This window comes from Vigna radiata, chromosome 5 (genome assembly GCF_000741045.1).
Source record: "Vigna radiata var. radiata cultivar VC1973A chromosome 5, Vradiata_ver6, whole genome shotgun sequence".
Taxonomy (NCBI): Eukaryota; Viridiplantae; Streptophyta; class Magnoliopsida; order Fabales; family Fabaceae; genus Vigna; species Vigna radiata.
Window position 1 is genome coordinate 35,456,887 of NC_028355.1, and position 14,311 is coordinate 35,471,197.

Sequence of the window (14,311 nt, forward strand, 5' to 3'; positions counted from 1 at the left end):
TTTGAATTAGGGATTTTATTCATCTATCTGAGAATCAAGAATTTTACACAGATTATTTCGTCAGCTCAAAAAATAAAGTCACCGAAAAACTCGCGTAACCAGTGCAATCAGTCTCACAGCCTCGTCAGCATGTCCTCTGGCTACCATGTTAGCTAAACTTAACGCCGTTTGAGATCAGTTAACGGTTGGGGTAAAATGTGTGCATTTTTACAAAAATTATGACCCAATTGAGACAGTTCAAAACTTGAGGACCGAACTGAGATTTTCACACAAATACGAGGATCAATGGAGATATTAAGCCTTATTTTTAAACCACAATTATTTCTAAATTTTCATTTTCTAAGTTTTTACATTTTCGCTACTTAATAACTAAAGTTATACATATAACTATATTATTATTATAATATATATAAAGTATATCAATAAGAAAAAATATTTAATAGTCTATTAACTTGAATTTATTTAATGAATTATCTCTTAAAGAACACTTATTTATTATCCAAACTCCTCTAAGTTAATCTTAACTTTTAATCTTGAAAGGACCTGTAATTGAAAAAAAAAATGTGTCAAATATAATTAATGTTGATTCTAGAGACTTTCAAACTCCAATTTAAATAGCTAGCAAAAAGAGAAAACAAATAATGTGTATATGTTTCACAACTAATCTTTCTTCTTAAAAAGATAGAAAAAATTTGTCTAAACCAATAAGAGACATAATAAATTTATTTAAGAATAGCCTAACGAAATATCAAAAAATAAATTTTAAAATTCATTAACAAAGCAAAGATGTCAAGATTACATAAATTTTCTAGTAAAAATATTAAAAAAATATTTTTATGCTGAAATTATAAAAATAAATATTATTCAAATTAATAAATACATTTAAACCGAGCCATAATTTTTTTTTTCAATCAAATTACAAGAACAAGAATTTATTCGAAACACTGCTGATTTACAGCTGTCAATGTATCAGCGGATTTTATTTCTGTTGCTGATTATATTGGAACCGCCACGTAAGTAATGCGTGTTGATGGAAAAAGTTCTTTTAAATATATTTTTTAACAACTTTTTTTATAATACATATGCATGCGGTTTATAATTTGTCCCTTTCAAATTTTTTCTAAACAAAAATTTAAATAAATTATAAAATAATAATACATATTCTGTTATAAAAAAATATCAAAATATCGAGATTTGTTGACAGCACATTCAACCAAAAGTTTCACTTCACCACTCCATCTCGACGCAAATCACAATGTTCACGTTGGTGGGTCCATTTAGTTGAAAACATGTGTAAAACTATATTTTGAGATGTTTGTTTCTTTGTCATTTTTATAAAAGATATTAATTGGTATTAATTTTAATATTTTAAAATGTATTAAAAGGAATAACATTGAATAGAAAAGCTGTGCTCGTGAAGATATGTATATATTGAATTTATATTTAAAATAAAAAAAAAAACTTTAATAAGGATTAAGGTGGTGTTCTTTTCTATTCATTTTATTTTTGAAGATATTGAAATTTGTGAATTTTGTTTGTTTCTTTTACCTCAAATTCATCTTGCCTGTTTTGATAAAATAAGAAACCCTAAAAGTCTAAAACGCAGCTATAAAATCTGAAATGTAGGGACAGTGCGATAAGTTTTGTGTGTAAATACTGATACATTCGTAAGACACAATTCTATTACTCTTCAAATCAGTAACACTTTAGTCAATACTAAAACCTAACCTCAGCCTGTGCTGGTCCCACATTAATAAATAAGGTTTTATAAGTCTGTAAATTAGTTGTTAAATCAATTACAGATTAATTTAAAATTTAATTCCAAAATTTTCATAGCTAACCTTCAACACATTTATTGTGATGTTTATTTTAGCTGTTGATAATTGATGATCAATTCTGATATAATTTTTCTATTAATACCAATTATACTTATATTTTAATTTTATGGTTCCAAATATAATAGAAAGCATTTGTCATTTATATACATAATATATTAAATATATAATAGTTAATTCTTTTCATTTAAATAATGATTTTTATAAGTTCTATTTTACTACTAACATAATTGAAAACTCATAAAACCATTAGACTTGTGTAATTTTGATCTTCAAAATTATTTCGATCAAATTTAGATCTCATTGATTGAGCATGGAGTTCAAATAATACAAACAAAAATAAGAAGTTTCTGACTTACGTATACCTTAGAAATAGATTATTTTGGATTTGTTTTTAATCTTTCGTATTAACCTATTTAAGTATTAAATCTAGATTTAGACACATAATCATATGACATTTTCAACTCAATGATCCGTTTGTAAACAACATTATTTTGTTGTTCATTGTAGTTCTAGTTCTCTTCACTCACCCTACTCCTTCAAGTCTATTCTTATCTCAATTAATATTATTTTTTGTCTTATTTTTCATATCCATTATTGTGTTAAAGATTGATCAAACACACTTTTCCTATACATGATTACACTGAAATTATGTCTTACCAAATTGCTTTTTCAATAGGAAAACTCCCAAAATAAGATTTATTTTGTCCATTTATATGACTCACCATGCAAATCAAATGTACAATGACTGACCTCAATTATTTTTGGGAAAAAAATAACTTTGTTCACATAATTCATTTCTAATATAAAAAAGATAATGATATTTAGACAACATTCTTTTATAACATTTGAACATTGATTACGTGTCAATATATGATTGGTCAAATATTACTCTACAATCAATAATAATAATCATAAACATTATTATGGAGTAATTTTTTACCAATCACAGATTAACACATAATCAATATTCAAATATTGTCAAAAAAAATGTTGTCTAAATATCATTATCCTATAAAAAATTGTGAAGATGGACACTTTTAATTCTATTTTTTATAAAATGCGTCCTTATTTCTTCTAAATGAATGTTCCAGAAGAAAAGAAACCTCTTTTTTTTACGTCTACCATTATTGTATCTGAAAACATGATTTATGACTAGATTTGTATTCGTTCAACTGCATATTTTGTCGTGTATGGGACAGCGATTAGATGGTATCCTTAGACATAGGTTGTCCATGTTCATCTTCCGAGTGTCTAGTACCAAAAACTGTCCATTCCTGACTTTCTCGAAAAAAATAAAAAACATGTTTTCGTGTATTATATTAGACTAGTACATTTTATATAGAACATGTTTAACACGTGTATAATCGTCGACTAATATGTATTATATTTTCAGCCGCAGGAATAACGTAGTGCGTAACTGCATAAGTACGATTTTATTGAGGAGAGGTTCCTATAATTTTAGCAGTCTCTTTCACTCTACTGGGATAATCAATGCTTAATGTAAGTATGGTTGGGATGCAAACTGTACTCTTAATTCTATAATTAGAGGACACCATTGTAATTATCCTTTTCTTCATTATAATTAAACCAATTTTAAAACAGCTTTTTCTCTTTAATTAAGATGAGATGAATGAATTTGTGTGAACATATACGACCTTATAAATTCATAAAACTGGATAACATGAACTTTTTGTTGGTGGACCTTCTTCTTAATTGCTTTGGTCCATGTCTTCTGATCCTGTGCTATCACCCTCAGCTTCTCAATTACCACTCCATTTAATACACAAATTTTATAAATTACTTTTATCTTCTGTTTCATCCACAAATATCAATAATTTTTAAAATATTTTTTTATTTTCTAAATACTTTCTTTAAATAAAATAATTAAAATATATTATATTTTAATTTTCTTTTTTAGATAAAATAATTGAATTACTCTTTTAAGATAAAATTTTCGTTTAAAATTAATATTTACAAAAATAAATATTAGTTAAATTTAAATGTTCAAAGAATATTTAACAATTTAATTTTTTTAATATGTATGTGGTTATATATATATAAAGAGGTATAAAAAGAGAGTGGATAACCATGAAATATCAATTTTTCACTTTTTTTAGTTGAATTTCAAATTTTATTTATTTGAAATATTTTTCAAATTTTTAAGTATTAATTTATTTATAATTTTTTTTTGTCTAAACAACTCATTTTAACTTAAAAAAATTAATTTTACTAAAAGACAATTACGTTTTTTAGTGTCGTCATCCTAACACAAAATTTGTTGTATAACCTTTCTTTTCTGTAATAAAACTATTTTTTCGAAATAACTTCTTTTTTTTATTTTGTGCGGTTGTTTAAGTTTCTAAAAATCAAAGGTAGTTTTAGTCTTTTTAAAAATAAATTGTGTAAGGACCTAGAAAATAGAGAATTAGAGTAGATAGATGTATTAAAATAATGAGACGAATATAAAAATAATTTGATAATACAAAGAGAACTTTCTAAAGCCTGGTTCATTATCTAAAATCTTCTATCTTTTTAGAACACTATTCACTTAGAGTTCTTTGTCTTCTCTCTAGATTTTCTTTCATTTGAGCTACTTGTTCGACGATCAAGAGGTGCCTAGACGATCCTAGTGTCAAGGGCTACAATCTTGGCCGATCAGTTCTTGTTTTTGAGCTGGTAAGTCGTTTCCCCTTTTCTTCTGTTCATTTTGGACTGTGATCATGCAACAAATTCTGGTTGCATGTGTGTAGTGATATTTCTCTTCAATTCTTAACTTAATTTAGGTTCTAAGAGTTGTTTCCTATCACAAATTGGTGAGTCATACGTGTTTCTAGAGTTTCCTTTCGGTACAAGGCAAGGTCGGAGTAATCATGTGAGTTGGGCAGTATATCTCTGAGGTAAGGGGAGTTGGATGATTTCCTTAATTTAGTAGTTATGATATGTGTGTGTGATGAATTATGTGTTATTATGTTTGAGTCAAATTTAGGTTTTTAAAGCTTAAATGATATGTACTTAAATGTCAACTGTGAAACTGTGATATGGTGAGTGAATTAATTTTAATGAGGTGTACTGCTGTAATTGAACATGCTGGATGTGGGAAATTTGTTATAATAATCATTAGATAGCAAGTTAAGCAAATTAAGTGTGTTTTGAGTCATTTTGGAGGAAGTGAGGTAGTGAAAATGAGAACTAGGATTTGAGGACTCAAATGATCTGTTGGGACAGTTTAAGGAAGTCATTTGTGACTTGTTTGAGTCATCAAAATGGTCAAAAATAGGTTCAAGGTGATAGATTGTGTTTTGAGTCCCTAAGTTGATAAATTTGATGTTTTAGAGTAAGAATTGATCCACAAACGCTATAGACAGATGGTAGGAAGGTTTATAATCACTTAGACAAGTCTAATTAGGTGTATAATACAATTAGGAGTGTTAGAAGTTGAAAAAAATAGTTAGAATTTGTAAGTGGTATGTGAGTTGCATAATTCTGCAGAGTTTCGTTCTGTAGATTATGCATACTCGTTGAGCGAAGGGTTTCGCACAACGAGTCCTCATAGCGAGGTGCTCTCTGCTAGGGCATTCACACAACGAGTTGGTGCGCTATGTGAATGGCTTAAGAGGGTATCTCTGTCTGGTCATTCGCATAGTGAGTTGGTGCGCTATGCGAATGGTTGGGGAGGGTTGCCCTTTGTCTGGTGATTCACATAGCGAATCTAGGCTCTGTGCGACTGGTGGTGGCCTGAGATCATTACCAGTTTAATTCGAATAGCGAGATGGGGCGAACAACGAGTGTTTGAGGGGTTTGGTCTTTGTTTGGCCTTTTGCATAGCGACTTGGGGGCGCTATGCGAGGGGTTGAGGTATGGTACCTCTGCGAGTTAATTCACACAGCGAGACATGTCACTTTACGAGAAACTCCTGCTTTCGCTCTACGAATAGTGTGTGTTGAGCGAAAGGTCTGAGTTTAGTTTGCTTTTTATTTCTTTGTATTAAGTTGTATTATGTTATGTGTTGAATGAATTGTGAAGTGTTTTTGAGGGTGTATGATATTATCTAATTGAGAATCTTTTTTAGTGTTATTTACAAGTATAAGTATGTGATTATAAGGTGATGTGTGTATGTTTCAAAGTAGAATCTCTTGGTGAGATACCAGGTTGTTTAGAATGAATGCAGGAGCTCAGTCTCGGGGGTTATCCTAAAACTCCAATGGTCTTTCATTCTCATCAAGTAGAGAGGATTGAACCATGTCGTGACGAGTAGTAGAAGGTCTTAGTCTTGGGGGCTTCCAGTAAGCCTCAAGGCCTGGAACAGACTACCCTCGTGAGTATGGTAGGGTGAAACCCTTTGGTAATGACTTTGCAAAGCAATAGAGGCCACTACGAGTGCACAACCCGTCATAGCTCGATAATCATTCTAAGTCTAGATAAGTCAAGTCTAGAACATCACATGCTAGGATGCGTGACTTAGTTTTCTTTGCTTGATTTGAAATATATATGTTATGTGTTATTAAATTGCATGGTTTTTTATATATCTAGCTCACCCTTCTGTTTGTGTTTGTATTTTGTATGTGTAGTGTTTTCTTGTGCAATGATCATTCATTGGATATGAGTAGAGGTAGATGAGGTGTCCCTAGAACAGGCTTTGGAGGGCAACGATGCTATTGTTTAGTTTAGTAAGGTTGTCTGCTTTTAGGTGTATAATTTTGGAGATACTTTTGTGTAATTAAAGTTTTAAATTCTACAATTATTTTAGATGACTGTATAATTTATAATTTATATCTCGGTCTATAACTGTTCTATTATATTATTTCTGTAACTACTATTATAACTATTTTGGAATGTTACATAGAGAAACTAAAAAGATTTTCAAAATTCTACTATTTTTTTGTGTGTGTATATATATATATATATATATTAATTATTAAATTATTTTACTTAACAAAGTTCTTAATATGTAACAAATGAATTAATATGTAAGCGATACTTTTTACAATGATAATATATTTAAATTACAATATTAAAAAAATGTGTATTGAATAATTTAAAATTCGACTTTTCAGACATTTTTTGTAAAAAATAATAAACAGGATCATATATTTTATCTTCCCCTTTTGTTTCCCAAAAGCACTTCCTATTTTTAAAGGAGTGAACAACCTCATTAATTAAAACGATGAACTGGTATCCGGTCACCTCCCCGCGTAATCCATAAATTAAAGAACATTCTATTATAGATGAAAGGTGTCATTTATTACAATTAAAGTACTGATTAAGTTTAAATAATCCCAAAGTGGTTGTAAAGAAAACTAATTAAAAAGTTAAAAATTGATATTAAAAATTAAAACAGCTTCAATAGTTTACTTTAAGAAATTAGCATATTTTTTTTATTTTTATTAAAATATTTTTTAATAAATAAAGACTTGAACAAATTATAAGGTTCCTGTTTATATTTTTATTATTAGCGTTTTAATTATTATTTTTAATTTTATATTACGCAATTTTATACTACTTTATATTTTTAATAACTTATATTAATTAGTATTATATGATAGAATTTTTCCGTTGTTTCTTAATTACTACATTTGTTTTAAAGATTTTTATTTTATTTATCTGTTATTTTCAAATTTTTTGACAACATTAATTTTTTTAGTTTTTTATGTTATTTAGAAAAAAGAAACTTAAATTATCCTTAAAAATATACACATAAATAATGACTTAAATATTCGACTTTCACGGTGGAGAAGGAAAAATTTTCATTTATTAACAACCGGAAACAATAATGACTTTTTTAGAAAAATTACTAAGTTTAAACTATTCAAGATAGTATAAACTACGATTGACTTAAAATTGTAGTCTATTGAGAGTAATATAGATTACAATTCACTTAAAATTGTACTTTATACTATAGTATATGATTCTCTTATTATAGTTTATAGTGAGATAAAATATATTTTTAACTTAAATGTAGTATATTATTTACCTGAAATTTCAAAAAATGTCATCATTTCAATATAGAATATATCTTTTGCACACAATCGTAATCTATTTATGTAATAATTCATATATTTATACTAGTAATTGCACACCATTTTGGTGTGGTTTGACTGATGAACCATGATATTAAGTTTGAAAGGACCAGTTCTCAACAAAAGAAAAAAAAAATTCAATGAAATCAACGCCATAAAACACTTCAATCTTATTTAAACCATCATTTATAGTGGAAATCATCAACAAATATATTATGATTACCATTCATATATACTAATTTCACTTAAAAAATCACAAGTATTTTTTTACATATGTCAACTTCTATACGCACATATAATAATCGAACACAACAAATATATGAGTGTTTTCTCAAGACTTCAACTTTATACCAACATCATTCACTCTATCAACTACCAAATGTAAAAAAAAAAAAAAATAAAAAATAAAAACACTAATTTATTAAGAATTGAATCATTACACAAATCTTAAAATTGACTAATATATAAAATACCTTAGGCTACAAGCTCCTCAACAAGATTATTTAAAAACAAAATTTACCCGACTTTTTCTCAAACTTAGATATAAAAAATTCAAATATTGGATATATATATATATATATATATATATATATATATATATATATATATATATATATATATATATATATATATATATATATATATATATATCACAAGAATCTCACTTTAATAATACCACAACACTGAAATAAGTTTAAGTTAGATGAATAATTGCATCTCAATGATTAAAGTAATTTGTCACTTTTGACATCTTATAGAATACTTATACTAAGCATGCCCCACAAGAGAGTACACATTCTTAATTCAAAACTAAATTATTGGAAATTTCAAAGTTTTAACCTATTAACACCTCTTAAATGACAAAATGGACCACTCATTCCAAAAAAAATGGGATGAGGTAAGTTGACCTATCATGGTTAAACAAGTTGAAAACCTTAACTTACCTATCAATTTTTTAATAAACTTAATAATTTAATTTGTATTATTATTTTATATTTATAAATTTTAAATAATATGTATAATAAAAAATTAATTCTCTAAATTAATATTATTTTTATTTTAAAAAAATGACTAATACTAACCCCACCTTTCCGTCATTCCTAACACTTTACCTTGATTTGAATTCTTACTGGTGGGGCTATATTAATCAACCAATTCTTACCTACTCTAAGATTTGATGTTTAAATATTAAAAACATATGATCTCATATTTCGAAAAAGAGTATAAAGAAAATGTAAAGATATATTTTTTAGAGAATGAAATCGTTATAATGTATTTATAATTTTGTTTCTTCATACAGTTAAAAAATATATCATCCATTTTTTATTTTATATAATGATATTTTCTTAATAATAACTTTAACTAACGTGTTATTTAATTACATTACTTTAAAATGTATTTTTTTGCTTTACAAGAATAATATTTAAAGCAGGACATTAAAAACATTTATAAAATTTGTTACATTTAACTGCTTTTTAAAATATGTGAAGTTATTTATTCTATATGAATGAGAATATATTTATTAATAAGTTTCTTTTTTTTACAATAAAAAGGGTTTAATCATAGCAGTTAACAAAGTTATTTGAAGGAAAGGAAAGATGTGCAGTGCATATTTGAAAGGATGTTGATGTACTTCGCATAAGCTTACGTAGCAGCTTTTCTTTGTCTTTTAGGATAAAAAGTAAATGTCCTTCCTCCTTCCAAGAAAAGAGGAGGAATCTCTTTGTCGGTAAAAAGATGTTTCTCGAAGAGGAAAACTTCTTTTTCTTTTTTTTTTTTTTCTAAAAATTCATACCATAAAAATACATAAATAAACGAAAGATGGCTAAATACGGTTTATATTTTTTTAATTAAGATGATACAATTATGATAATCATAAATACAATTTTTAAATTTTGTAATAGTAAATTAAGTATTGTAATTAACTATGCTCCTTTTTTTCTCTGTAAAAAGCTCATAAAAATTACTATCTAAGTTGAAACTGGTAAAATATCTTCACTCTTACTTACAATCATATTCTATTTTTATAAAAAATGTTTAATTTATTTCAACAAAAGATATAAATATCTAAAGGCATTTAAATTATGTGATAACTAAGGCAGTAGTATCTAATATATTCGAATTTGATAAATATATTGCTGGTGAGGTATGTGTGTTCCTTTCTGTCCTATGAAATCTATCCATTGATGATTGGAAATTCGAAACAGGTATTCCAAAAGAGGTTGCTTAAATACAATATTTATTTTAGAATTCATATATTTTGTGGTAAATGTATTGAGTATTGTCCAATAAATTATTTATCAAAAATCAAAGAATATGAACTTTCAATGATTGTCACGATGTCAAAATTATTCTATTTTTTTGTTCGGATAATAATATTTGATACATTTTTTATAATATTTTAACATTGTTTACGTGTTATTCTGTGATTGGTTTATGTTGGTGTTTATAGTTATTATTATTTATTATAGAGTACGTAGATAATATTAAAATATTGTAAAAAATATATTATGAAAGTATATTATCTTTTCTTTTCGGTAAAGACTGCTTCAACGGAAATCTATTGTGATGAAGTGAAACTATCAGTCATGTGATTAATATTTTAATATATGAAATAAATTTGCATAGAGAGAACAAATTTGAATTTGTATGTATAAATTGGTTCATATAACATTGTATTACTCACGTCACAAAACAATGATATTTTCTAGGAAGATATCAAATCTACGTGGACCCTGATTTTGAATGAATCGTTGGTATATATATAGGTAAGAATAAACAAACTTTTGGTAGAGATATAGCCAAAGAAAAAGCAGAGACTTGGTTCTCTCTCCGTCACTCTTTTCTCAATCAGATTTTCACTCATACATAGTAACAGATACGGACACTGAAAGATAAGGAGGTTGTAGAGATGGTGAAAAAGACTAACTCTGAAAAAAATGGCCTTAGGAAAGGAACATGGACCCCAGAGGAAGATAAAAAATTGATTGCTTATGTTACGAGATACGGTCACTGGAATTGGAACCTACTCCCCAAGTTTGCAGGTACCTCAAAATCTCTAATTCTTATATGTCTTCCTTCTCTGCATGAATTAGTTTCTCTCAGTCATCATCATATCAGAAACTACGACCACCGTGTCGTATGTTTTACAATGAATCAAATTTTCATTTGAAACAAAATTCCTGTAATGTTGCAGAAACCTAATTAATGTCGACTATGTAAACCTAACGAATCTGGTGCTGTTACGAAATCGTTTTATACCATATGTATGTATAACTTGATTCATCTTTTAGGTCTTGAGAGGTGTGGAAAAAGTTGCAGGCTAAGGTGGCTGAATTACTTGAGGCCAAATATCAAAAGAGGAAACTACACTAAAGAAGAAGATGATACCATTATCAAACTTCTCCAAAGTCTCGGTAACAGGTATATGAATTGTCATCACGTGTACATTTCAAACACGTAAAACAGCAAATTTACACACAAAATATAAGAGCTTTAAATTTAGAATTTTCCACTTTTCTATTTAATTTCAAATTCTGTAATTGATATTATTGAACAGAAACTCTCCACGTGTGTTGGTTATATTAATAGTTAGGTCCAATATTGATGTTAGATAATTAGGCTTAGAATAGCTTCTTGAAGTTGTGATACCCACAAATCAATTGTTTAGGTTTATGTCATATTTTTAGATGTGCAAAGAAGGTTAAAAGATTGTCACGGATTAGGGTTTCGGGAAGAAGTTATTGGAGGCTAATAAAATATAAAAGGATAATGATATTTAGACAACATTTGTTTGACAATATTTGAACATTGATTACGTGTTAATCTGTGATTGGTCCTAAATTACTCCACAATCAATAATAATAATCATAAACATTATTATGGAGTAATTTAGGACTAATCACAGATTAACACATAATCGATGTTCAAATGTTATCAAACAAATGTTGTCTAAATATCATTATTCAATATAAAAATTGAAGTAAATATGAATTGAAAAATGTAAAACACTATTGCCATGTATTGATTAAAAAAACATAACGTTTTAGATTCATAAGTATACTTTTGATATTTAATGGAAGTTAAATAATAAGTGTAAATATTTGAGGTTTTCTCTAATATTATATTATATTAATATTTAATGTACCAAATATGCATGCTGCTATGCTAATAGAATTGTCTATTAATATCTAAGTGATCATAATATTAAGCTACAACATTATTAATATAAGTTTTTATAGATAAATGACATATTAATAGAAATTAAGGTAATGGTAAATCACTCGTATATAATTTATTTTACCTAATTATAGTTTATTTCTCTATTATAGTACATGAGAAATTTGATATCCGATTCCTAATCATTTAAATCAAGTTTTTGAATTCAAATAAATAGATTATGGTCCAACACTACTAGTTAATGTTAGTTCTAGCAACTAATATAGACCTATAATAAAATTGAAAAATCCAAAACTATATTATATATTGAGTAAATCTAATTTTTAACTTTATATCACTTTTCGTATTGAATTTTGGTGTCTTTATAAAGTAACAATATGGAGAAATTATTATTATAGCTACTAACTTTTATATATTCATCGAAGTATTTGTATATCTGTTTTAACACACAGTTTAAATATTTTTTAAATACAAAACATTATACGTTTAAATATTTTTATTTAAATAATGAAACAAAACCGTACTTTTAATATCCCATAAAAACATATTTTTAAAAAGGGAAGTTAACTAAGCATAATTCACTTACATTCTATATTTATAATATACAATAAAATTAAGATTAAATATAAAAAGAACACATATATTTAAATAATGGTTTTTAATTTTTATTAAAATTATTTATTAGAAAACGGCCAAGTGATTAAGCACAATTCTTATTCTAGTTTTAGCAAAAACAAATAGTTATGGAATTGAAGTGACATGAAGGAATTCTAAGTCAAGTGTCAAGTCATACAATATTATTTTTGTAAGCTATTTATGTTAATAACTACACACAAAAAAATAATTAAGCTGAATATATTATGATACCCTAAGATGTTTATGATCTTGATTGAAAAATTTTAAAAAAAAATGTCAATTTAAATTAAGAAAATGTTTTATTCTTCTCTAATTTAAATAATTTCCATGAACAATAACTTTTTAAATAAGTCTTCGTTAATTATGTGATTTTTTTTAAAAGAATATTTTTGAAAAAATTGTTAAAATGTTTAATCAGTATTATTGAGGTCTGATTTCCCTTCCTTCTTAACGCAGATGGTCTGCCATTGCTGCTCAGCTGCCAGGAAGAACAGACAATGAAATTAAGAATTATTGGCACACCAATCTGAAAAAACGATATCAACTTCTGAAACCTCAAGTTTCCCACTCAAAGGATCAATCACCACATGAACAAGGACCAAACCCTAACAATAATATCGCACCAACTTCTCAATTCATCGATTCATGCACAACAGCAACATCAACATCAACATCCTCGTCCCAACTCTCTGTAACTACTGCTACCAAAGAAAATTTTCTTGAAACCATTTCTGGGGATGATGATTTTTCTTTTGTGGATGCATACCAACTAGAGCCTGTGAATGAAAGCTTCTTCTTGGAACCATATATGGTTGACATATCGTGCCTTCCTTCTGATATTTTGGTGCCTGAACCCGATTACTTCAGTCCTGTTTCTGACATAGAACTTTGGAATCACAGTAATATATACTATGCGTGAGCAAATTAAATACTAAACAGTTAATAAATGACGAGACCAACATAGAAAAATCAAAGTTTCCGTCTCAACGCAGAAAAAAAAAAAAATAAAGTCACTCAATTCAAGGTCGTTGTCGTTGTCTCTCGTGTTTCTTAATTAATACTAGTGGAGTGAAGTGTTATATTTGCATAAGAAATTTGTACAAGTATTAACATCTTATATTATGAAAGGGGTGAGAATTATTCTAACTATTAATTAGTAGTTGAATTTTATTATCAATTATTTGTAACTAAAATAATTAAAAACGTATAACATGAGATAAATTATGTATTTAAAATTCATCGCATAATAACAATATTAATGTAAAGAAACTAATGAGAGAAAAAAAAAAACTTAGATGAGAAAGTAGTTTATCTAACAACAGATCGAGTTAGGACATTAATAATAAGAATATATAGTGTTACTATTATAAAGTGAATATTTATACATGTAATATGAAAAATTGATTGCACATTTCAAAATCATTTAAGTGATTTATTGTTACAAATAAAGTTAAGTGATTTATTGTTCTATTTAAAATCATTTTGTTAATAACTGAAATTTTATTTTATTTTAAAAAATTTAATATTTGTATATTAAGTAATGAACAGTTTCAAAAGTACATATATTAAATACTTTTTAACTTTTTGTATCGTATTCATGTGATCAATCAATAGTATCCATTAAATTATATTAGTTAGATA

At 26.8% G+C, this 14,311-nt stretch overlaps 1 protein-coding gene across 1 annotated transcript; it reads left to right on the plus strand.

Moving 5' to 3' along the window:
• The first annotated feature begins 10,673 nt into the window (after positions 1–10,673).
• Positions 10,674–13,589, plus strand: LOC106760675 (transcription factor MYB4-like). Its single transcript, XM_014644084.2, has 3 exons — positions 10,674–10,899; positions 11,149–11,278; positions 13,127–13,589. Exons 1-3 carry the CDS (start codon positions 10,767–10,769, stop codon positions 13,587–13,589), a joined length of 726 nt encoding a protein of 241 aa, XP_014499570.1. The 5' UTR covers positions 10,674–10,766.
• The last annotated feature ends 722 nt before the right edge of the window (positions 13,590–14,311 follow it).

Excerpts from the sequence above, each read along its gene's own strand:
- LOC106760675 (XM_014644084.2), top strand. The coding sequence starts at position 10,767 with ATGGTGAAAAAGACTAACTCTGAAAAAAATGGCCTTAGGAAAGGAACA. Across the intron at positions 10,900-11,148 it reads CCTACTCCCCAAGTTTGCAG|GTCTTGAGAGGTGTGGAAAA; the intron begins GTACCTCAAAAT and ends TTCATCTTTTAG. Across the intron at positions 11,279-13,126 it reads CTCCAAAGTCTCGGTAACAG|ATGGTCTGCCATTGCTGCTC; the intron begins GTATATGAATTG and ends TTCTTAACGCAG.